This window comes from Sphaerodactylus townsendi, linkage group LG02 (genome assembly GCF_021028975.2).
Source record: "Sphaerodactylus townsendi isolate TG3544 linkage group LG02, MPM_Stown_v2.3, whole genome shotgun sequence".
Taxonomy (NCBI): domain Eukaryota; kingdom Metazoa; phylum Chordata; class Lepidosauria; order Squamata; family Sphaerodactylidae; genus Sphaerodactylus; species Sphaerodactylus townsendi.
Window position 1 is genome coordinate 170,871,777 of NC_059426.1, and position 25,225 is coordinate 170,897,001.

A 25,225-nucleotide genomic window follows, 5' to 3' on the forward strand; every position below is an offset into this window, starting at 1 on the left:
TATATGTATATAGTCTCTCTCAGAATAAGTAAAGTTCTTTTGTCTATGATTTCTGATTTCCAGGGGACACAATGTGTAACAGACTTCTCTCTGTGATACACCTCTGAAGAGACCAGCCACAGATGCAGGTGAAACGTTAGGAACAAGATCTATCAGACCATGCCACACAGCCCAGAAAACCCACAACAACTAGAAAAAGATAATGCTACCGGTAGTAAAAGTGAATGATTACATATGTTACCTTTTGGTGGTTTGTTATACACTGCTTATGTATTAAAAAAAGATGGTATTGGAGGAACTAGTCTCATAAAAGATAGGGAACAATAACAATATAAGCTGGTTTAGAAGTAAAAGGGATTAGTCAGTCAGAAATATCATATATGGGGTGAAAGCAGAATGGGAACTAGGCAGAAATCCACCCCCCCCCCCCGCTTTACTTTGTTATTCTGATAAGAGTCTGGAGGAGTGGGGAATCCAACACGGTTCACCAGATAAGAGTCTGTCGCTCATGTGTAAGATTGGGGAATCAAACCTGGTTCTCCGCATTAGAGTCCTCCTTCTTAACCGCTACTCCATGCTGGCTCTCCAACTTGGACCTAATCTAGCATGGAGGGTCGTATGTTCTTAGAAGTGGGGAGTGGGGAACAAAATTGCTCTGCGGAGAAGCAAAGAGAAAGCACTTGATTTGGAAAACACGTGGCAGAAAACTAGGACTGAATCTGCGCAGAGCTCGGTTCTTTCTTCTCCAGGCAAAAATACCGCAGCCTGGAACGAGAGAACCGTTCCATTTTTTTCAAATTTTAATGGGAAGTTGCACTGTTCTAATCTAGACAGAGGTACGTAAAGTGACTCTCGGAAACCAAGTTAAAATCTTGATTCATCATCAGCTTACTCAGCATTTTACCGGCCTACCGTCCTCTGCAACCGCGAGGTGTGTCGACAGCCAGCGATCCCTCTGGTGAGAAGTTATTTCACAATATTTTATGGCGAGGTTCGGTAGGAGTAACTTGTTTTTCTTTCTCTCTCTCCCATCCCCCCCCAGCTTGCCCAAGAGTCACAAAGACATCCCTGCTTTACGACTCCAGTAGGCTTATAAAGAAGAAGGATGGCCGACTCATATCTGCAGAGTTCACTTGTTGAATGTTTATAGGAATGCAGTCAAATCCAGGGTGGCTTGTGTTCTGAGCATCTAGCACACAGACCATATCTGTCGCATGTGTTTGCTGTCTTACGGACGTTTTCTGGCTAATGAAGCTCGGTGTCTTACGATAGCATAAGTATTATGCGATAGTGGCAAAGTCATTATTTTATGTTTCAGTTACCACGAGACGTGGAAGATGCGCAGGGGTCAGGAATTTACCGGTGGCCGACAAGCACTGCGGGAGTGAAATATATCTCTGCGTAAGTGTAACCCCCATGCTCAGAATGGGTTGACCCAGAAAGGGGTGGAGACTCAAAGCAGCAGGAGGCTGCAGAGCTCATGTAGTTTGGAGGAGACAAGGCTACCAGACTCGGACCTTGATTTGTATAAGCCCTTAACACCTTGTTGAGGGTTTTTTGTGTTTGTAATGGGTGAGAGTTCTCCTGGAAACCTTCATCATGTTGAATCCTGTACACCAAGCCCTTGGAGTCTTCAGGAGCCAACCCACTTGCAGGAAGAATTGGACTTGGCAATGTCAGAAGACTGTAACTAGAAGGACTTTAAATGCAACCTGAACAGGACCTTGAAGTGTGATGTTAAATGTTGATGTTTGATGTTGTAAGTTAAGAAAGTAAACCATTTTGTTTTTGAAATTTGTTGTTGCAAACTCATTCCAAGTTCTGCCCCACAGAACCCACAGATAGAGGTTACATAAGATCTGTCGGAGTGAAACTTATCTCTGCATCAGTACTGTCCGTCTAGTAGAATTTATTGAGAAATTAGCTTTGAGAATCTTATGCCAAGTTGCGAAAAGAGTTACTTTGCATTTGAGAGAAGTTGCTGTATCCTATATTAAGGACTTGAGAACATAAGAAGGTAAGAAAGAGCCTGCTGGATCAGACCAGAGTCCATCTAGTCCAGCACTCCGCTACTCGCAGTGGCCCACCAGGTGCCTTTGGGAGCTCACATGCAGGATGTGAAAGCAATGGCCTTCTGCTGCTGCTGCTCTCGAGCACCTGGTCTGGACTTTGGCCCCTTCCGCACATGTGGAATAATGCACTTTCAATCCACTTTCAGTGTACTTTGCAGCTGGATTTTACTGTACGGAACAGCAAAATCCACTTGTAAACAATGGTGAAAGTGGGTTGAAAGTGCATTATTTTGCATGTGCGGAAGGGGCCTTTGATTTGTAATTTTCTTTCTTGATATCGAACTTGGTTCCATTTTTGAATTTCTATGGTGAGATATTGAAGTTGTACAGGTCTTATTGCTATAGGCTCATCTAATAGAGTTGTGGTTTATTGTTCATTGATCCTTTGTTGTGCTGACCCCCAATTATTGTGTTACCATGACAGAAGTGCATCAAGCCGTAGAGCAGCTACGCCACAGAACGCCCTCACCATGCCTCCACAGGGCGCACGCGCAGTGCATCGTGTCCCCTTGGAGCTACGCCTCTGCTCTCTTCTCCCTCCCCCCAGACCTGTGAGCCAGTTGCACTATTTTGAGTTTATTCGATTATTCGTTTATTCATTTTTAAAACAAGCTGTCAAATTCACAATAAAACACCAGTTTTGGAAAGCAAACCGAAGGCAAATCCAACTGAGGTAAAAGGCGGAGGCAGTTTTGTTGTCATTTTGGACGCTTCCGGTTAGAAACGGGAATGTGAAAGATGGAGCACCGCTAAAACAAGCCTGGCAGGAGCCTGGTCTTTCACAGAGTGCAGGAAAAAGACTTCCTCTTGACTAGAAAATACTAACTCAGAAAGGTAGAAGGGGGCTTTGCAGTGTTCCAAAAGAGTTCCACCCCGATCCGTCCACCTGAGATCGATGCGCACACCCTGCGGAGGGTGTACGGTGCGAGGCTCGTTTGGTTTCCCTTTCTTGTGCCGGATGCCACTCCACCTGGGGCTCGTAGCTGCATGCAACTAGTCCGGATTGGACCACTGAAGGGAAAGAGTTCCTTAGTCTGACCTTTTCCTCTTTTTTTGACACTGTTCAGTTTGCACAACAAAATACTTACAGAAGCTCCAGATGTTCAAAGAATCTCATGTGCCCTTACAAAAAGGGGAACTATATGTTCTAAGCAAAGTACAGATCATTCGTAATGTTTCCCTGATATCGTTCAACTGAGTCAAAGTTTCGAAATTCTGATTCCGAGCGATGCCTTCTAGAGAGGCCGTGGAGAAGACCAGCTTGTAACAAGATCTACTGATCTCGGAGTTTGGTTTTCTCCTTGCAGCTGTTCCCCAGACTCACTGCAAAATCTGGCTGCCCTGAACCACAAAGCACCAATTAATTCCTCTTGCCGCATTCATAGAAGAATATTCATTGCCTTACTATAAATATTTAGATTCAGCCCTTCAAGAAGTCCAAGACGTCCCCTACAGCCAAATGAAGCCATTTCCACATGAAGTTAATTGTACTCTTCTTGTCCTTGAGGCAAAACATCTGCCGGGTAGTCTAGCACAACAGTTTTCCAGGCAATGTTCAACTGCGGTTCTTCCCCTCACAGAGACTGGCCAATAAGTCCTGATCTCACAGGCATAGCTATGGCTGCAATTCTGGATCTGTATAAGAAAAGTTTCTAAATTCTTCTTGGTTGATCATTGAAAGCATTCCTTCTTCAATAGGGGTCAGAAGAGGTTCTTCTTTTAAAAATTCAGGGTCGAAATTGCTCACATCTTCCTTCGATTTCTGTCAGACACAAACATAAAACACACATTAGGTGTCTCTAGTGCTTTGTTTGTTTCCCGGCTGTTCCTAGCAGCTTCACAGAATTTTATTTTTCACAGCGAGAGTAGTTCAGCAGCGGAATTGGCTGCCTAGGGAGCGGGTGAGCTCCCCCCCCCCACTGGCAGACTTCAAACAGTGGCTGGACAAACACTTGCTAGGGATGCTTTAGGCTGATTCTGCATTGAGCAGGAGGTTTGACTAGATGAATCATTTTGAAGCGTACAATTGGAAGAGACCCCAAGGGCCATCACATCCAATCTCCTGCAATGCAGGAACACACAATCAAAGCACTCCTGAAAGATGGCCGTCCAGCCTCTGTTTAAAAAACTCCAAAGACAGAGACTCCACCACGCTCCCAGGTAGTGCATTCCACTGTCAAACAGCCCTTACTGTCAGGAAGTTTTTCCTAAAGTTTTCCTTTAGGTGGAATCTCTTTTCCTTCCCCACGAACCTGTTACTCCTGGTCCTAGTCTCTGGAGCAGCAGAAATCAAGCTTGCTCCCTCACCAACATGACATCCTTTCCAATATCTAAACAGGGCTATCATGTCACCTCTTAACCTTCTCTTCCCCAAACTAAACATCCCCAGCTCCCTAAGTCTCTCCTCGTAGGGCGTGGATTCCAGACCTTTGACCATTTTGGTTGCCCTCCTTTGGACCCGTTCCAGCTTGTCAATATCCTTCCTGAATTGCGGTGCCCAGAACCATAGACAATATTCCAGGTGAGATGGCCTAGAGTGGTCCTTTGCAATTATATGATTCCGTGAACAAGCTCAAACCCAGCCACTACTAACATGCTTTTTAGTGAGAAACATTCCAATTGTAAAAACAAGTTGCTTGTTTGTTTCAGCGGAAACTCTGGTGACGCCAATTTTAAAAGACTGGAGTTTTTTTAAAAACAATGCTGAAGTGGTGGAAAAACAGTGTCCAGTAGGCTTGGTTAAATCCTAGAAATTCAATAAAATTCGGATTTATTAAAATTATCTGTATGTCCGAATAAGACAAATAACATATTCGGATATACCCGAATATTTGGGCATACCTGAAAAATTCAGGTTTGTCTGATTTTTTTTATATTTTAGGGGGTTTGTTCGTGTTTTACCCTGCATTTTTAAGGCTAGTGGCCCCAAAATTTCAGGGTATTATCCAGATACTGTCCTTATGATACCACTTGAGTTTGGTGAAGTTTGGTTTGGAGGGGCCAAAGTTATGGACACCCAAAAGGGGTGCCTCATCCCCCATTGTTTCCAATGGGAGCTAGCAGGAGATGGGGGCCACTACTATCTGTAGGTCGAAACGTGAAAAAACACCAAAAAACACCCCCCAAAAGGCCCAAATACCTTGCATTCAGATTCGTTCATGTTCAGGCAGGACATATTCGGCCTATTTTGGCCCGAATATGTCCGAATTCGCCCAGATTCGGGCTGAATTCGGTATTTGTTGCACATGAATCTCCAAACCTAGTGTCCAGCAAGAACGGTTCACCCACGCTGGATGCAGCTCATCTCATACTAGAGTTGCCAGCTCCAGGTTGGAAAAAACCTCGAGATTTTGGGGGTGGAGCCTAATGAGGGTGGGGTTTTAGGAGTGGAGGGACTTCAACAAGGTACAATGCCATACAGTCCACCTTCCAAAGCTGCCATTTTCTCTAGCAGAACTCTGTTCCTTGGAGATCAGTTGTTCCAGGAGATCTCCAGCTACTATCTGGAGGTACAGACAGCCAGCGCTTTGGCCAGGGCACATGCCTTCGCATGGAAACATGTTTTTTTCTCTTTTTCTCTGTCCTTTTCTTGTGTCCGTGCCTGCCTGCAAAGCCCCTGGGTCATGAAACAGCCCATTTCCCCTGCGTGGCTTCGCAGATGGGATCCGGGAAAGGGTTTTTTCAGAATTACGTGATGTGCGATTCTCATGTTTTAATGCAGCTCACAGTCATGGCCCTTCGCTCGGCCACAGTTGTCTGGCGCATTAAAACAAAAGAATCGCACATAACACGATTATAATTTAACCCACCCTGTGGCCAATAGTGCGGGTGTGGGGCAGGTTAGAACTGTGTTAGGGATAGAAACATGTGAAGTTCCCGCCCAAAATGTTTTTTCCCCATGGTTATGCCAGGTTTATTGGCCCGTGCGGAAAAGGCCATAGTCTGAAGATCAGTTATAGTTCTGGAAGAACTCCAGCCTCCATGTTGGGATTGGTTATCCTACTTAGATCATAAAGATCCACTGCAAACATGAATCCCGACAATGGGTCATTCAGTGTTTTGGGAATGGGAATCACACAGGCCAACTTACACGTGTATTTTCCAACACAAACACTGCCCGTCACTCCTGCACATGGAGATAGAAAGTCACACTTCGCAAAATTCCAATTCACTTACGATCCGAGGCCGGAACGGTGGCTCAATCTGGCGCAGGTTCAAAAGGTCCCAATCCAGTTCCTTAAAGTACGGGTGCAAGAGGATCGCTCTCTCCCCTCCCAAAGCACTGCTGCCCAGACGCATTTTGGGATTCTTCGTCATGAACTGGAAATGCAAAGAAGAAAACAGGGTGGAAGCCAGCAATGTTTTATGTATGTATGTATGTATGTATGTATGTATGTATGTATGTATGTATGTATGTATGTATGTATGTATGTATGTATGTATGTATGTATGTATGTATGTATGTATGTATGTATTAATTAATTAAATGTATAGGCCGTCTCATCCCCAAAGGGCTTGAGGCGGCTCACAACATGGCTGTTTCCAAACAGAAAATTAATACAACATAAAAACTTAACCCATTAAAACTCAACAGCAGTTAATAACAATAAATAGATTAAAACAACAAGATTGTATAGAACACACACATATAGGCGCCCGATCTAAAGGCCAAAAAAGAAGAAAGAAGAAAGGGGAGGAGATGGGCAGGGCCCAAGATGGAATTAGGGCCCAACCAAGGTGGTCCAGACAGGCAGCTTTGTTTTCAATTGCCCACGCTGCAACTGTGCTCCCAATATACGATACCCAGAACTGTGATGCTGCTTTGAATTCACCACATTAAATTGTAAATCTATAAAGCAAACAAAACCCCATCCTTTAAAACAGGGGGTTGGGGCTGATTCTATAACCCAAATCTTTGGCCCAGAGAGTCATTATAGGGGAAGTGATCTTTATTGGCTGAAGCCCAGTTCTGATTCTGGGAGATCTCCATCCATCACCTGGAGGTTGGCAACTCAGTGAGAGACCTCCCTGCAATCTGCTGATTTGCCAGCCAGCACCTGAAGCCCTGGCAGGAGACAATGCAGGGGGTGGGAGGGCTGGGGCATGCGTTGGCATTGCACCAGCATGCGGAAATAACAGATGCTATAGAATCTGCAACCCCCCCGTATCCTATTATATTAAAGGCCAGCCATGGTGGTGACGACTCACTTTCAGCCAATCACCACGCACGACTCGCTTCCAGCCAATCACCACAAACACACGGCTTGGGGGGCGAGCTTACACAGAACGGGGGGAAAACCACACAACCAAACAGCAGAATGTGGTGGTTACTCACTCTCTCGAGCGCTCACCCTTCTCTCCCGCTGCTGAATAATTGCAGTAACCATGCTGTTTATTTAATTTATATTCAAATTTATCCCAAATGGGGCTCGGGGCGGGTCATGACAGAATAATAACAACTTAAAAAAAACATTTAAAACAAGGAATCATACAGAAATTAAAACGACAATACTATACATCCCCAACAGGACTGTTGCATGGTGATACAGGCATCTGGGAAGAGGATGGGCATACGGGAAGAGGAGGAGGAGGAGGAGGAGGAGGAGGAGGAGGAGGAGGAGGAGGAGGAGGAGGAGGAGGAGGCAGTTGGCGACAAGGGGCCAAGGGGGGGAAGGAAAGGTTGGAGGGAGCAGCAGTGGCGTAGGAGGTTAAGAGCTCATGTATCTAATCTGGAGGAACCGGGTTTGATTCTCCACTCTGCCGCCTGAGTTGTGGAGGCTTATCTGGGGAATTCAGATTAGCCTGTACACTCCCACACACACGCCAGCTGGGTGACCTTGGGCTAGTCACAGCTTCTCGGAACTCTCTCAGCCCCACCTACCTCACAGGGTGTTTGTTGTGAGGGGGGAAGGGCAAGGAGATTGTAAGCCCCTTTGAGTCTCCCACAGGAGAGACAGGGGGATATAAAGCCAAACTCCTCCTCCCCCCCTCCTCCTCCCCCTCCTCCCCCTCCTCCCCCTCCTCCTCCTCCTCCTCCTCCTCCTCCTCCTCCTCCTCCTCCTCCTCCTCCTTCTCCTTCTTCTTCTTCTTCTTCTTCTTCTTCTTCTTCTTCTTCTTCTTCTTCTTCTTCTTGGTGGATGCCATTAACCCTTGTATGCCAGTGCAGGCATCTGGGAAATGGAGGAGGACATAGAGGGAGATGGAGATGTGGGGCCAAGGGGGGAAGAAAGACAGAAAGGGTGGGCCCCCTTGGTAGGCACCATTAACCCACCAACAGTTTTCTAGAGCCCACTGTATTTGTTTGCACTACTAGTGATTTTATATTTAAATCCTAGAACGTGTTGTGACTTCACTTCCTGGGTTTTTTTAAAACCAGAAACGATGTCAGTGTGCTTGCATGACACCAACGTGCCTGTCTCTAAGAACATAAGAACGAGCCTGCTGGATCAGACCAGAGTCCATCTAGTCCAGCTCTCTGCTACTCGCAGTGGCCCACCAGGTGCCTTTGGGAGCTCCCATGCAGGAGGAGAAAGCAATGGCCTGCTGCTGCTGCTGCTCCTGAGCACCTGCCACCAAGCTTGTTCCCAAAGGTTGCCGATTGCAGATTAGCAACTCTGTTCTATCTTTATAATATACAATTTATAATATACAGTTTCTATATACAGTCTACAGCAGTGATGGCGAACCTTTTTGAGACCGAGTGCCCAAATTGCAACCCCAAACCCACTTATTTATCGCAAAGCGCCAACTCGGCAATTCAACCTAAATACTGAGGTTTTCGTTTAGAAAAAACGGTTGGCTCCGAGGCGTGCGTTACTCGGGAGTAAGCTTGGTGGTAGTCGGTGGCTTTGCTTTGAAGCAACCGTGCAACTCTTCCAATGGGTGAATCACGACCCAAGGAGGGTTTACTCAGAAGCAATCCACATTGCCAGCAACCGAGCTTACTCCCAGGTAAAGGATCACACAGTTCTTCGCATGAAAATCAGTGGGGTTTAGCAGCACTTAACAGGGTTACCTACACTGCTTCCCCAAAACTAGGTCTTAGGTTTAATGCTAATAATCGAGCCCAGAGGCCCAGGCCAGCCTAGATGTGTGTGTGCGGGGGGGGGGGGGCAACTCTGTTTGTGCGTGCCCACAGAGAGGGCTCTGAGTGCCACCTCTGGCACCCGTGCCATAGGTTCGCCACCACTGGTCTACAATATGTGAGTTTGTACACACACACACATATTATCAGTGGTCCTACTTGTAGATTCATTTCACGTGGTTAGCTGCCTTGGGCAGACTTTGGAGAGCGTCGACTAGAAAAATAAATCCAGTGCTAGCGCTTGGCATGGGATTGGTACCCCATTGGCAGTGGTGAGGTGTTATTTCCCCAGGTCTGGTCTACTCATGTGGCAGAATGGGTTGGCAGAAGAAGGGAGAGAACGGATTGTCCTGCGCCAGTCTGAAGGCACCCCCTCCGTTCATTGTGGGAAACTAGCACAGCCAGGGACAAACTCCGCTAGAATTTCCATAATGCACTTCATTATCTAGGGCAAATCCGCCCGGCCTCCGCCACAACAGCTACAAGCCCAACTCCATCTTCTCGCATGCCTTGAGAAAAACGCAGCTGCGTAGAGGTTGTGTAGAGTTTTGCAACTGCTTCACAAAGAGGGGGAAACAAGCAAGCGCCGAACAGCGGCCAGCAATAGACAGGAAACTCTCGGTAATATGAGCAATTGCGCTATGAGTGAGATGAGCAGAATCTAACTGCCTTTGCGATGAAAACACAGCATGGGGGATACTGGGCGCCTTCCAACGGGAACTGAGTCTCATTAGGATGAACGGCCTGAAAGAACAAGAGTGGAACGAACTCTGAAGGGAGAAAGGAAAAGTTTCTCCCCAAGATCCATTTGATCTTGAACAAAGGAGGGGGGAAGGTTAATTATTTAAACAGAGTAATTGCTCTAATTGAAGCTTCCCTGAAAGAGCCTTGGGCGGGAGGCGGAACTGTGCCGTGATTATTATGTAAGCAAAGTGAGACATCATAATACAGGCAAACGATGATAGAGAGAAATGACTCTTGGGCCCTTGAGTTTTCCATTTCGTTGTTCGTTCGTTTATATATTTATTTTATTCTGCTCACGTATTCCCCACCTTTCTCTCCAACAGGAACCCCAATCGGCTTAGATTAGGGGTGGCCGACCTATGGTGTTCCAGATGTTCAAGGACTACAAGTCCCATCAGCCCCTCACCAGCACTTGGCAATTCATTATTGGGTTCCCCTGGAAAGAAAATGGTCAGCTTCGAAAGAGGAGAAGGATTGCTAGGCGGCATTTATAAGATTGTATAGATTTTTATATATATATATATATATAAACCTTTATTAGGCATAGAATCCATATAACAGCCAACTTTGTCCCAAACAGAGTATCAGCTCACATCACGTGAGGACCATGCTTGAACAATCGATTTCAAAAGTTTCCATGTAAGGAACCTAGCTACAAAAAGTTAAAATCTAGGAGGCAGAATTCCGTTTAATAGGAATCGTAATCTTCCGCCACAGTAGAGTATTCATTAAAAAAAGAGATTGGGACAGCGACAAGAAGAGTTAAAAAAGTTCTGGTCCTAGATCCCTCATATTTGGGGCAACTGGTCAGACAATATATGTTCCACATGGTTTGAATTCGCTGTGGTAACAATGAGGACATTTCCGCTCTTCGCAAGCAAGTTGATTTTTTTGGAACCTTCCTCTTTGTAGCATAGAGAAAGGAAAGGAGTTACATCGAGACCTAGTGATTATCCATCTATGCTTGGGCTCCTGAAGTAAACTCAAATAATCTCTGCCATATGATTGATTTTTAAATTTGATATTAAAAAGGAGGGGGGGAGCAATTGCTTCTCGCCTTTGTCCTGGGCAGGAGACTTGAAACTCTTTGATCCTGAGCAATTAGCATAACTTTTAATTGAGAGAAGATTTCAGGAGCAGGCAGCATCGTTGCAAGGCTTCCTGCAGGAAAATCCCCAGGGGAAAGTATTTTAGTTTCAACTGCCCACGCCCACCACTTAGATTCATGAAGCTGAGGAGAGGATAAGATATATAAGACTGTCCCAAGTGGTTCTGAGCTTAAAGCACAGGCCCGCTTTACCCAAAACTTCCAAGGTAACCAGCCAGGCTTTTGTAGCCAGGAGATGTTGTCCCGCTTCCAGACAGAGTGCGGTATATGGAATACAATGTGGCACTCCAAATATTTTATATAGAAAAGCTGACTGAATCCTCTCAACGTTATGATTCCAAGCACTGATCCACAAGGGGATCCCATACAACAATTGAGGAATAACTTTCATATTGAAAACTTTCACTGCGGCGGGAATAAACCTGTTGCTATGGCATTATACCTCATTGAAGTACCTCCCCTTGCCAGACCCCGCCCTTCTCAGGCTCCGCCCCACAAATCTCCAGGTATTTTGCGTCCCGGAGCCGGCAACCTCATTTGGCCCTAACAGCCTTCTCACAAAAGCTCTAAGGGAATCCAAATGACGGCAGGCCGTGACAATGCAAAATGCATTTTACAACCGCACTGTTTATAATACACTTTTTTCTTCCTGGTTTCAGTACTATAAAGCCCCACGCAGCCTATTGTTGAGTGGTGTGCATAGCTGGGATGACAAATATTTGAGCTTTATCTCTAATGTGATACAGGAATAGGCTTTCGTATAGGGCTATTCCAGACAGTCACATGCCTGCGTCCGGTCACGCTGCCCGGTCAGGCCAAGACGGTTACTGTGCCAAGGTGTTTCCCACCTCGCCCTTCTGGGCTGACTCACAGGCTGGGAACACCAAGCGGAAATCAGGTGGAGTTTACTTTGTGGTTTTGAGTCCTTCTGACAGGAAAAGATAAGGCAGCAGGTGGGCATTCAATACCAAATGAGAGGCTGCGTGAATTTCCAAGGTGTGAGGTTTTCTTGCATCCACCTGCTCTAAGACCGGCAGAGGCAGACTAGAAGAAGAAGAAGAAGAAGAAGAAGAAGAAGAAGAAGAAGAAGAAGAAGAAGAAGAGGAGGAGGAGGAGGAGGAGGAGGAGGAGGAGGAGGAGTTTGGATTTATATCCCCCCTTTCTCCCCTGTAGGAGACTCAAAGGGGCTTACAATCTCCTTGCCCTTCCCCCCTCACAACAAACACCCTGTGAGGTGGGTGGGGCTGAGAGAGCTCCGAGAAGCTGTGACTAGCCCAAGGTCACCCAGCTGGCGTGTGTGGGAGTGCACAGGCTAATCTGAATCCCCCAGATAAGCCTCCACAGCTCAGGCAGCAGAGCTGGGAATCAAACCCGGTTCCTCCAGATTAGATACACGAGCTCTTAACCTCCTACGCCACTGCTGCTAATCCAAACTATTAAAATACGTGCCTAAATCATACTAGTCACAGAATTCCTCTGCTTTTCCAAGTAGTAGTTTTTGCCTCTAACGTTTTGGTCGCATCTATGCATCGTCAGAGGCACGTCAAGGTAAGATGCGGGCCGTGGCGAGAAACGTGCCTTATCGTGACGTGACTCTGAAGACGCCAGCCTTCTGGTAGGAGCAAAACTTACCAGACCACGGCCACACAGCCTGGAAAAACCCACAACAGCCAGTCATGCAGATTACTGGAGGAGGTGAAGAGGAAATTCTAATCCCAAACCCACTATTTATTCCTGAGGAAGAGCCCCCCCCCAGATACTGTCAAAAATGTCCCCACCCCCCCATTTTAAATTGCTTTATCAAGAAACAGAATTCAGAATGGGACTATGCATGAAGCAGCCGGGCGACAGGGGCAGGAGAACCCGAGATTCTCTAGGCCTAGGGCGCAAGTGACCATGCTTGCATGCTTCTATTGCCTTCCATCCACATAGAGTCCAATAGGTTGGCATGGAGAAATCTAACATACTGTGCGTTTCTATTGGCCTTGACCTGCAGCGCACCAACAAATGCACACACATCCACACAAATGGATGGCTACCCAGGCATCCTACAAATGCACACACAGGCCTTCACAAAGAGACACAAGTAGAACAAACTGCAACACACAAACTCACTGCTCTTATGCATGGGGTAGAAAATTATGCATGGGGTAGAAAATGTTGACAGAGGGAAATTTTTCTCTCTTTCTCACAATACTAGAACCAGGGGGCATTCATTGAAAATGCTGGGGGGAAGAATTAGGACTAATAAAAGGAAACACTTCTTCACGCAATGTGTGATTGGTGTTTGGAATATGCTGCCACAGGAGGTGGTGATGGCCACTAACCTGGATAGCTTTAAAAGGGGCTTGGACAGATTTATGGAGAAGTCGATTTATGGCTACCAATCTTGATCCTCTTTGTTCTGAGATTGCAAATGCCTTAACAGACCAGGTGCTCGGGAGCAGCAGCCGCAGAAGGCCATTGCTTTCACATCCTGCACGTGAGCTCCCAAAGGCACCTGGTGGGCCACTGCGAGTAGCAGAGAGCTGGACTAGATGGACTCTGGTCTGATCCAGCTGGCTTGTTCTTATGTTCTTATGCTCTAACTGCAGCAACGGCTCACCAGGACCTCAGACAGAAAAAAACCTTTTTCCCCTCGAACTTTAAATTGTTCTGACAAAGCTACTTTAATGGCCTTTTCCCACAACAGATTGATGTTTCCGCTGTATGGAAATTCGTCTTGTCTCGGGGAACCGGACAGCCGCAAAAAATTGACAACAAATGCTTGCGGAGAAGTAACAGAAAAATCCCCCTCTTGACAGCTGAAAGGATTTGGGCTCTGTCTTACGCACCAGTCTCCCTGAATCTGAAAACTGATGATGTTTTCCTGTCGAATGGGAGCTCTAGTACACGGCAGGAAAAGTCCCTGACCTTCCCAGACCTCACTTCCAAAGCTGAATCCTGAGAAAGTAATTTGACTTCTAAGAGGAAGCTGCTGACCGAAGCCCACGCGGCTGCCCCTCTTTGACGGGGTCTCAGAGGTGGAGGAAACAAAGAAACTACAGATATGCTTTTTCCTGCTGTTTTATGCTCAGAAATGGCCCGCTCAGTTACTCATTCCAGCGCCCCGTACTCTTAAACTTCCTCTACCTGGCTTTTAAATGTGTTTCTGGTGGGTAGCCACACCAGTCTGCAGTAGAAGAGCCAGATTTGAATCCTGTAGCACCTTAGAGACAGTCAAGAGTTTCAGAGTATAAGCTTTCGAGAGCGAAAACTAGCTTCCTCAAGTGAGACTCTCGAAAACAGGTGCTGTTGGTCTTTAAGGTGCTACTGGACTCGAATCCGGCTCATCTGTGTCCAGTCATCGTATGCTGAGGGCCAACAGAGGTTCAGCCTTCCCTTCTGAGCAGCAGTGGCGTAGGAGGTTAAGAGCTCGTGTATCTAATTTGGAGGAACCAGGTTTGATTCTCCGCTCTGCCGCTTGAATTGTGGAGGCTTATCTGGGGATTTCAGATTAGCCTGTGCACTCCCACACACGGCAGCTGGGTGACCTTGGGCTAGTCACAGCTCTTTGGAGCTGTCTCAGCCCCACCCACCTCACAGGGTGTTTGTTGTGAGGGGGGAAGGGCAAGGAGATTGTAAGCCCCTTTGAGTCTCCTACAGGAGAGAAAGGGGGGGATATAAATCCAAACTCCTCCTCCTCCTCTTCTTCTTCTTCCTCCAAGATGTCAACTTGCAGCTTTGCGTTGTGACATCACCACACTGCACATGGCTTCCGTTCTCACCACTGGCAAGCAAAGATGTGGCATGCAGAAAGGGAAAGAACGGCGTGGAAGGTATTTCAGTAAGGATGTGGGTGGGTGCAGGAGGGGTATCTGAATTCCTTTCGGTTTTACTTTGCTGGGCTCGAATAAGTCAAGATGGGTTAGGGAATGGCTCGAGATCCCTTTCAGAGGCGGAGCTACCAGAGGGTGGTGGTGGTGGTGGTGGTGGTGTGCATAGCACCAGGTGCGCGCCTGAGGGGGGGGGGCGGAAAATCATCCCTCACCCCTCCCCGCAGCACCCCCCCTCCCCACACTTACCTTAGTGAAACAGTGCAGGCTGGAGAAGCGGCCTGTTCCCTTCAGGCTGAAAATTTCCTGGTGGGAACTACACTTCCCAGGAGACCTTGTGAACCCCAGGATATCATGGGAAGTGTAGTTCCCACCAGACCATTTTCAGCCTGAACAGGCCACTTTTCCAGGCTGAACTGAGGTAAGTGCGGGGCGGGGGGCAGGGCACCGTGGGGGGGGGACACAGAGTGTGCACCGAGCACACTCTGGCCCAGCTATACCTCTGACCAACCCAGGGCGGGGGTCATGCCAACAAGAGGTGCAGATCTTCAAGGGGTATACGTACTGCTTTCAGGATGGCCACGGCATCTTCCTGGAGCCAAGATGGGTAAGCGATCTCATCGTTGAGGATCGCTTCAAAGAGATCATCTTCATTTTCGGCTTCGAAGGGGGCGTGGCCGCAAAGCATTTCGTACAACAGCACTCCCATGGCCCACCAGTCGACGTCGGGGCCATAGAGCATCTCTTGCAAAATCTGCAACGAGAAGAAGGAATCAAAACAGTTGCTCTTATCAGCTGTTCTTGGTCCCTGCCTGTCCATTGCTTGAAGACTCAAACCTGTAGGGCAGTGGCATATCAACAGAAGATGGAGCCCAGGGCAAGAAATGAGTTTTTCACACACACACCCGGACAGCCCCCTGGGGCGAAGAAAGGGGCTAAAGGCCAGCAAAAGCCAGGAGCTTGTAGGACTCACCTTGCTCTGCCACCTGGCAGAGCCACCCAGAAGGCACACGGATGGGGCAGCAGCAGGGTTGACTCAGCGGCGTCCTCGGGATAGCCTCCCCAGTGCGCTATATGCAGAGGGGCGGGCCCTTCCTTCCCCGGAGAGCACCGGCCATGTGGGACCCAAGGGGAAGGAGGAGGGTTGTGACTAAATGGGCACCGCCTGGGGAAATTTGCCCCCATATGTACCCCTGGACAATACGCCCCTGCTGTAGGGTCACCAGTTCTAGCTTTAGAAACTCCTGGGGATCTGGGGAGATGTTCAGGAAATATGTCAAGGGAAGAAGGGGCGGGAGCTAAGCAAGGATATGACATCAGAATCCGGCCTCCAGAGCTGCCATTTCCTCCAGAAAAGCTGATTTCTGTAGTCTGGAGGTCAGTTATAATTCATCGAGAACCACAGGCCCCACCTGGAGGTTGGCAAATTCAACAACATCTGAGTAATAATTTTAAGCTATCAAATATTTTATAGTAATATATTATACTAGTACTAAATATTTTATGTTCTGGGTTTTTTTATACTCCCTTTAATGATGTTTATGCTGTTTTTGTGAATTTATCATGTTTGCCCTGGTGGTGCATATTTTTCTCCTAAATAATAAGCCAATGAATAGGTCTAAATAGGTAATGATTATTAACCAGTTAATTAAAATGCTGATCTCCCATTGCCTTCGATAAACGCATTTTGTGCTACCGGGAGATGCACAAGGCCACTAATACAGATATTTCGCAGGACAATGAAAAACACCAGTATAAAGTATTAACCAAACAAAACTATCATGTTTTAATTTGTTTTAATTTGCACCGCCTAAATGACAGGGGAGCGCTGGAATTGGCAGTCTCGTTCCCCCTACCTTATTATTGTAACGTACCCTGAAACCGTGGTAAAGGGCAGGGGATAAATGGAAATAAATAAACAAATACCTCTGGGGCAATGTAGTCTGGAGTTCCACAGAACGTCGCGGTGGTGACTCCGTCCTGGATGCCTTCTTTGCACATCCCAAAGTCCGCAAGCTTGCAGTGGCCTTCGTGGTCCAGCAATACGTTATCTAGCTTCAGGTCCCTGCAGCAATGATAATAGCGTGCTTTGGTTTGTGGGTGGAAAAACTGAGATTGAAAGGCGTAGGCAGTTAATAAATCCAGGGCCAATGGGCTGCAAATAGGAGACCATCTAGGGCTGCTAGCTCTCCCACACCGAGGCAGAAGGAGAATTTTTTTAAAAAAAATCATATGTGCCATGATGTCACTTCCAGGAAAACCCTGGAAGAGATGCTGCACAGATCTAGGTTTTACCACTGAATTTTTGGCAATTCCTAGGGCAACATGATGTCACATCCAGGTTTTCTAGGATGTGACATCATGGTGTATCCTGTTATGTGCTCCTCACGTGTACGCACTCTGCTGGCTCAGGCACAGCCTGGCAACTCTAGTGCTACTATAGATATATCTTTTTCCACAACTGATATCTATTTAAAATATTGATAGGCCTATTTTGTTCCTGAGCATCTCAGGACCCCCAAAGCAGGTAAGTTGCTAAGAACATCTCCCGATCTGCAATGTGAATAATGTTAAATGTGGAAGAGGAAGACAGCTGTCCTTGCAAGTACAAATTGGAGTCATTATGGAAAAGCATTCCGTTTCAACAAAAGAGCCTGAAATAAATGTAAAAGTAGGGTTGCCAGCCTCAGGTGGCAATTGGCAATTTCCCATTATTATGACTGATCTCCAGGCAGGGGAGGAGCGAGAGAGAACTCCATCCGGGGGGCGCGCGCACCCTGTGCCCCTGCCACAGCGCCATCCACCCCTGCCCCACCCCGGAATGCCCCACCACACCCCTGGAATGCCCCCGCCGTGTGCCCAAGGTGTCACGCCCCACTCGGCACCGTTGGCGCTACGCCTCTGTCTTCTGGTAACAGAGATCAGTTCCGTTGGATAAAATGGCAGCTTTGGAAGGTCAACTCTATGAAATTATGCCCCATGGAAGTCCCTCCCCTCTCCAAGCCCCGCCCTTCTCAGGCTCCACCCCCAAATCCCCAGCTATTTCCCAACCCAAAACTGGCAACCCTATACAATAAGGAAGTCTCCCAAGTCCTCTGAAAAATTCCAAGGACGTCAGAACATGGCCCAGCTCTAAAACTGGAAACACAGCAGATAGAGCTTAATTCCAATCACTTTCCCCAGAAAGATCTTTTCACTTCCCTGTTACGATTGCAACAATTTTTCTAAACTGTTTTTTGTGATTGTCAAGATAGCCAGTTGTATTCACAGCTATGCTAGGTCCCAATAACGTGCATTGTTGTTCAACTGTCCACAGTCCCTTCGGCACATACCGAATAATGAACTTTCAGTCCACTTTCAGTGCACTTTGCGAATAATGCACAAGAAGGGTTTTTTTGAAGGCGAGCTTTTCGCCGCCGTGAGTATCCCATTCTGCGCATGGCCAAAATAGTGCACTGTGATTGGCTGGCCGAGAGAGTCGAGGCGAGGGAGGTTCCGCGCACTGTGCCGGCTTCGGCTTGAGTACAACCCGGGTTCGGCAAAAAGTCGTACCTCCCAGTTGAGCTCAAAAATTTGACAGTGGGGGGGAGCAGAGACAGACACGAGTCGAACTCTACAGCTGTGCGGAGTACTCGGGTCAAACCTACGTCAAACTAAGGTTGAATCCTACAGTGCGGAAGGCCTCAAGAACAATATAAGATGCTTTAGGTCCCAAATGGGGAGAAAAGTAGAATACACATGATTGAAATAGATAAGTAAATTTGGGGTTAGAGATGGGGGAAGACACGGTTTGGGTCATTTCTTCTGACCTTGAAACTAATCTCTCTCCTCTAGCATTTCCAGCTCTGGGGTTTGAGGAATTACCAGCAGATGTTGAAGAGCGAGGTGTTCTTAAGGTCTGAGAGAGGGTGGGGGGAGCTTGGGGGGGAGGAGTACCTCGGCTTGGGGAGTATAATGCCATAAAATCCACCTTTCCAAGTGGCCATTATCTCCAGGGTAATTGATGATGGAGAGCAGCTGTAACAGCAAGAGGACCGGAGATCAGATCTCCTCTGGTGATCAGATGTAATTCTGGGAGACCTCCAGATCCCCACCCGAAAGTCTTCAAGTTTACTTTGAGGTGGAATCTGAAGCGGAAAGAAGCACTCCACTTTGGAAGGGAAACGAGGAATAGGGCCAGAAATAAAAACACTGAAAGGGCGGGGAAGGGAGATAAAATCGTGCTAAATCAGGAAGAAGAAAAACAGGAAGAGAGAAGAGGGGAAAGATAATAAAAATGGCAAGGGAGTTGAAAGGATCAGCCTCATCGCTTCTCGGGAGAGAGGCTTAGTGGTTAAAGGCTTGAAAAAGGATCTGGGAGACATGAAAAAAATACAAGGAAAGGGGAGCTCAAATGTATTGAATTAGTAGAATATGCTACGATGGCCAAATTAACACATTTTGTAAACTGAGAAAGGAGTTTGTAGGCTGCCTTGAATTTCCCTACAGGAGAGAAAGGCAGGGTATAAATCCAAACTTTTCTTTGTCAACATCTGCACTCAAATCTAGCAGTTCTACTGCAGACCAGTTCAGGTTTCCTCTGAAACTATCTTCCCGGAAACGTGACGATTTGAATCCAGGTTTCTCAGATTCTAGTCCAACACCCTACCTACTAGAAAGCGCGGCCGCACCTAAGACGCGGCTGCCATTGTGGGAGAGAAGAGGGGGCCCGGCGAGGGCTTCATGGCCCGTTCTGCGCGTGCGCAGCCGATCCGCGCATGCGCAGAGGGCCCAGCGGATTCGGCCCGTTCTGCGCATGCGCAGAGGGCCGGATGCAATTGGTGATGTGTTTTCGCGATGGCGAGAGCAGGTCATCAGAGTGGGTCGGGGGCAGGGCCTATAAAGGGTTCTTCCTCGTGTTTCCCGGCCATTCTGTATCTGGACGTCGAGGGATTTAAAGTGAACACGTCGAGTTCGGGTATGGGGGGGGGGTGAAGAGTCGAGCAGGCAGCCAGGCAACGGACAGGGCCTTCATGGGGGCGACGGGCCTAAGCGGCCACCACCACCCCCAGCCTTCATATTTTGGGAATTAGATTACCGAGCAGGAAGGGCCACTCCTCCACCTGCAATGACTAATGATCTCAGCTCACTTACTTAATTCACTAACTATTCTGAGGTAAACAGGTGCATCAAAAGGGAATAGAAACTGAGAGCTAACAATGGATGGAAAGGCCTGAGGGAAGAAGAGAAAGAGCAAAATATCAACGGTGCTGCCAAGCTGTGGACTGATAACTTGGCCCTTTTGGTTGCCTCCCAAATGCTCCTCCAAGGCTGAAGCTGCCTAAAACAGGATAGTGGAGCCACACAGGTGAATTTGCCCAGTTCCAGGCATGGGAGGAGGGGGGGAAAGAAGGGAGTATCTTCTTTCCTCCCTGTAGAATTCCAAGGAAAAGCAACCGCCCAGCCACCCCTGAGATGGATCCCCTGGGCAAGGGTGCAACATCTTGAGCAAGTAGGTTCACCTCCTTGGGGGAAGGTGAATCACCTTTTGCATCTTCCAAGGAATAGCCACCAAGCTGCAGTTCCGTACTGAGGACTCCAAAGATAAGGCTACACAGTTGAGCAAATGGAAACATGGCGGAAACAGAATCTCCTCTGGCGGTTTCCGTGGAAATCCTGACACAGATCCCAGGACAAATGGTGTGAACGCCCTGATGTGTCCTGAGCTATTCTATTTCCAGATTTGCCTTGTATAATTAGTTTGGGTTCAGTCCTATGAGGGACACACCAAGTTAAATGTTAATAGCGTATTGCCGAACACCATACTCTTTTAATGTTCATTCTTTTGAATGTTCCTGAAGTCTTCTGCCTGCAATTCCTCTCTCTTAGCCAGTAGGAATCCTCTGGAAATCCCCATCCTCTGTGTGAGGGATCCCAAAACTTTTTGAGCTGTGGGTACATCTAGAATTCTGACACAACATCATTGTCTCAGCAACAAAATGGATGCCGCAGGAGGCATAACCAGCTGCAAAATGATTGCCGCAACTGAACTTCAATCACACAGTATAGATCCTTTTCTATTGTGGCAGCTCGTGCCAAAAGCGGTTTAAAAAATCTGCACAGCCAATCGAATCTCCAATGGTCAATCAGAAGCCTCGTGGGACAAAAGGCCTACCTGGCCCCGCCCACTTCCTAAAAGCACCTAGGCACCTGAAAAGGGGGCAGCAGGTACCACTTTTGCTCTATATTGCTGTAAGGATGTATATCTAAATTATAGCAGTCACTACACCTTAGACCAGACCTGGGCATTATACGGCCCGTGGGCCACATCCGGCCCGCCGGATGACCCTGAGTGGCCCCCCTGCCTTGCTGGGGAGCGAGGCATCTTTGAAAGCCCCGCAGAAGCCGGTTGCCTTGGCTGCCTGCTTCTGCGGGGCTTTCAAAAGCGCCTCGCCCCCCCCCCCGCCTTGCTGGGGAGCGAGGAGCCTTTGAAAGTCCCGCAGAAGCCGGCAACCAAGGCAACCGGCTTCTGCGGGCCTTTCAAAAGCACCAGTCGATGAAAAAAGTACGTCAAGGGACTTAAGTCTCCCCACTTGCTTGATTGTCACAGTGGACAACTATGTAGGTAGGTTAAGCCTGTGATTCTTTGTGCCAAATAGTGTTGTATGCAGAACTGTTGCCACTGATTCCAAGTTGATCTGTGCACCTGTCTGTCACGTATCAGCCCCTCTTACGCAGAATTGAGTTCAGCCTTTTGGCCCGGCCCTCCACAATATTTTCTGTTTCTTATGCGGCCCCATGGAAAAAACAATTGCCCACCCCTGCCTTAGACTGAAAATAAGGGACCTCATCCTCAGACTGAAAATAAGGGACCTCATCCTGTTTAGCTAACTACCCAGCCTTCCATTAGCACAAGAAAGAATTACTCCCCTGGAAAAGGTTTTTTTCCTCGAGAGAAGAGATAAGTGGTGGGACTCTGGTTTTCTAAACTGACTCCTGTGCCGAACAGTACTCCCAAGCTGAGAATTAGGCTTTTCAGGGGGAATATAACCCCATCCAAGACAGGGGACATCTGAGATCTGTTTATAATGAATGGATATCCTTTTGGTGACCAGCTGTCAAAAGGGGCAACGTTCCTATCATCTCAGATGGCCCAAACTCATGTAATAGAAATGATGAAGTGTGTACATTTCCCAGCAGTCCCAAGCTAGACTCTGACTGTGCTTAGGGAAAAAAACCCTGCCTTTTTCCTGAAGGGAAGAGTGAGTCGAGAGGGTGAGAGGGGAAAGCTGAGGAGAATTTTTTTTTAATTTTTTAATTTTTTTAAATTTAATTTGTATTGGGTTTATAGATCGCCCTCCCCCGGAGGGCTCAGGGCGGTGAACAGCATATAACAGAGCACAATAATAGATTAAAATCCAATAAATATGAGTTAATATGGCTCTAATAAATAAACCCTATCTTATTAAAATACAACATTATTAAAATTAACATTAAACTAACATTAAAACAAGATGGCACCAGCTTCAGTTCACCCAGAGCCCCAGAGGGGGGATGAGGCGGTGGAGCCACATGATGATATAAATAAAGGAGAGGGAGGGGACCCCTATCAACGGCTAGGCTCCTCAAAGGCCCGGTGGAACAGCCAGGAATGGGCCTATGAGAGATGGAATGGGCCTATGAGAGATGGAAAGGCAACAGCAAAAAGTTGGAGTTCTGCTATCACAATGAAGCTCAGAGTAGAGACCTTGATTAAAATGCACTGAAATGCCTGGAACCGGCGAGGCATTCCTGCTTGTTAACTGGCAAGCACAACATGCCCAGTTTAAGATCCATCCCTTGGCACTCAGTTATTATCTTCCACCCCTTCCTGGGTAAGCCTTCCCTTTTCACTTACAAAGCTCTGTTTGCTATGAACTACGTGCCATCACACGACGTGCCGTGACAGCGGTTAGAACCCGACAGGGGAGATCTAGAAGTTCTAGCCCTGAAGGGCCTGTACCATGAGCCTCAAGTCTTCTTTGCGTAAGTATGCTGCTAATTTGTATTGCCATTAACTGCCGTTTCGCAAAATGAGAGCTGGTCACGTAAGCTTCAAGGATATCAGATCCAGAGAATTGCCTGGTAATCCGACTACCGGTACTTGTGTAGAAGAAGAGGAGGAGTTTGGAGTAAGGAGACTCAAGGTGGCTTACAAGCTCCTTTCCCTTCCTCTCCCCACAACAGACACTTTGTGAGGTAGGTGGGACTGAGAGAGTTTCAAAGAACTGTGACTAGCTCAAGGTCACCCAGGAGGAATGTAGGAGTGCAGAAACATGTCTAGTTCGCCAGATAAGCCTCTGGCACTCAGGTGGAGGAGTGGGGAATCAAACCCGGTTCTCCAGATTAGAATCCACCTGCCCTTAACCACTACACCACGCTGTGTTTTGCTTCCCCAAATCTCCAGGTGTTTCCCAACCTGGAGCAACCCTATGTGAATCCCTCACTATTGCTCTTCATTCCTTTTGTTCTACAGTACTTCATCTAGGCCCCTTCTGCACATGCAGAATAAGGCACTTTCAATCCATTTTCAATACACTTTGCAGCTGGATTTTACTGTGTGGAATAGCAAAATCCACTTGCAAACAACTGTGAAAGGATATTGAAGAGATAGAAAAAGTGCAGAGAAGGGCAACGAGGATGATTGAGGGACTGGAGCACCTTCCCTATGAGGAGAGGCTGCAGCGTTTGGGACTTTTTAGTTTGGAGAGGAGACGTCTGAGGGGGGATATGATTGAAGTCTATAAAATTATGCATGGGGTAGAAAATGTTGACAGAGGGAAATTTTTCTCCCTTTCTCACAATACTAGAACCAGGGGGCATTCATTGAAAATGCCGGGGGGAAGAATTGGGACTAATAAAAGGAAACACTTCTTCTGGTGTTTGGAATATGCTGCCACAGGAGGTGGTGATGATGGCCACTAACCTGGATCGCTTTAAAAGGGGCTTGGACAGATTTATGGAGGAGAAGTCGATCTATGGCTACCAATCTTGATCCTCTTTGATCTGAGATTGCAAATGCCTTAGCAGACCAGGTGCTCGGCAGCAGCAGCAGCAGCAGCAGGCCATTGCTTTCACATCCTGCACGTGAGCTCCCAAAGGCACCTGGTGGGCCACTGCGAGTAGCAGAGAGCTGGACTAGATGGACTCTGATCCAGCTGGCTTGTTCTTATGTTCAAAAGTGGATTGAAAATGTCTTATTCTGCATGTGCGGAAGGGGCAGGTATGTGTGTGCAAGAGAGTGAGAGACAGGGATGAACAGGTACGTGAATGAACGGAGGAACAGACACAGGGACATAAATTTTAAAAACCACCAGATCTACTTATTTTGTAGGTTTCCACTAACGAAAATAAACAAGAGCTATGTGAGGACATGGAAACCCTAGCCGTGTGCATGAAAGAGACTGTTACAGTTTACGAGATCCAGATTTTCTGGCTGGTAAATGCAACAGCCACACCAGAAACCGTCTCCAAGCCAGAAGGCAGGGCCTGGCTTCCAGAAATTCGCAATAATGTGATTTCATGTTATTCTTGGCTCAAACTGCAATCCATTTCAGCAAGAGCTTGTTCCTTACCCAGACGGCACTGGCTAATAAAGATGAAAACAATACCCTAGGTCCAGTGGTGGCGAACCTTTGGCACTCCAGATGTTATGGACTACAATTCCCATCAGCCCCTACCAGTGCTTCAGTGCAAAAGGTAAAGAAGCCAAATTGTGGTTTCAATTATTTGGAAGAGAGAATAGGAGAATCCCTGCAACTACTTTTTCATGTTCAGGCACAGGGAGGTGTGGATTTGAGCTTGCTTCAGATTTTGCCAACGCCTGAAAGGATAATTGACAAAAGTTCTTTTCTTTTCCCCTCTTTCTCTTTTCAGTTCTTGTTGTTTCGTGCCTCCTGCGGACGTCCAACTATTTCTCCTTGATGTGGAAACAGATTTAATAAAGAAAGTGTTGGGAGATGCCACCCTCCGCCCTTCAGGAGTTGCAAAAAAAAGTGACTCATCAAATAACAGCAGAGGAATCCTCCGAAGAAAAAACTGTAGAAGCAGACGATGCAGGACCGAACCTCACACAGTGATAAATTCCCTCTGTGCAGTTATGGGGATTTTCTGAACAATATATATTCAGAGAGATACTTGAGTAGCAGAAATTGCGCAGTGGCCAGAATAAAGATATGCAGAGATGCTGAGTTTGCTTTTATAAAGGAAGTCGACTAGCTGAAAAGAAGGAAGTGGTTACATGGGTGGAAAAAAAACAAGAAATGCTATTGGTTGTTGTGGGTTTTCCGGGCTGTGTGGCCGTGGTCTGGTAGATCTTGCTGCTAACGTTTCGCCTGCATCTGTGGCTGGCATCTTCAGAGGTGTATCACAGAGGGAAGTCTGT

General features: G+C 47.2%; 1 protein-coding gene across 1 annotated transcript in view; it reads right to left on the reverse strand.

Moving 5' to 3' along the window:
- Positions 1–2,647: 2,647 nt before the first annotated feature.
- Positions 2,648–25,225, reverse strand: part of PRKCH (protein kinase C eta) — a 139,074-nt gene continuing 116,496 nt past the window's right edge. The window contains exons 11-14 of the mRNA XM_048486786.1: positions 16,750–16,888; positions 15,389–15,577; positions 6,249–6,392; positions 2,648–3,834 (exon numbers count right to left, since the gene is read on the reverse strand). Of these exons, the coding sequence (XP_048342743.1) occupies positions 3,688–3,834; positions 6,249–6,392; positions 15,389–15,577; positions 16,750–16,888 (619 nt within the window). The 3' untranslated portion in view covers positions 2,648–3,687. The remainder of the gene's footprint in view (positions 3,835–6,248; positions 6,393–15,388; positions 15,578–16,749; positions 16,889–25,225) is intronic.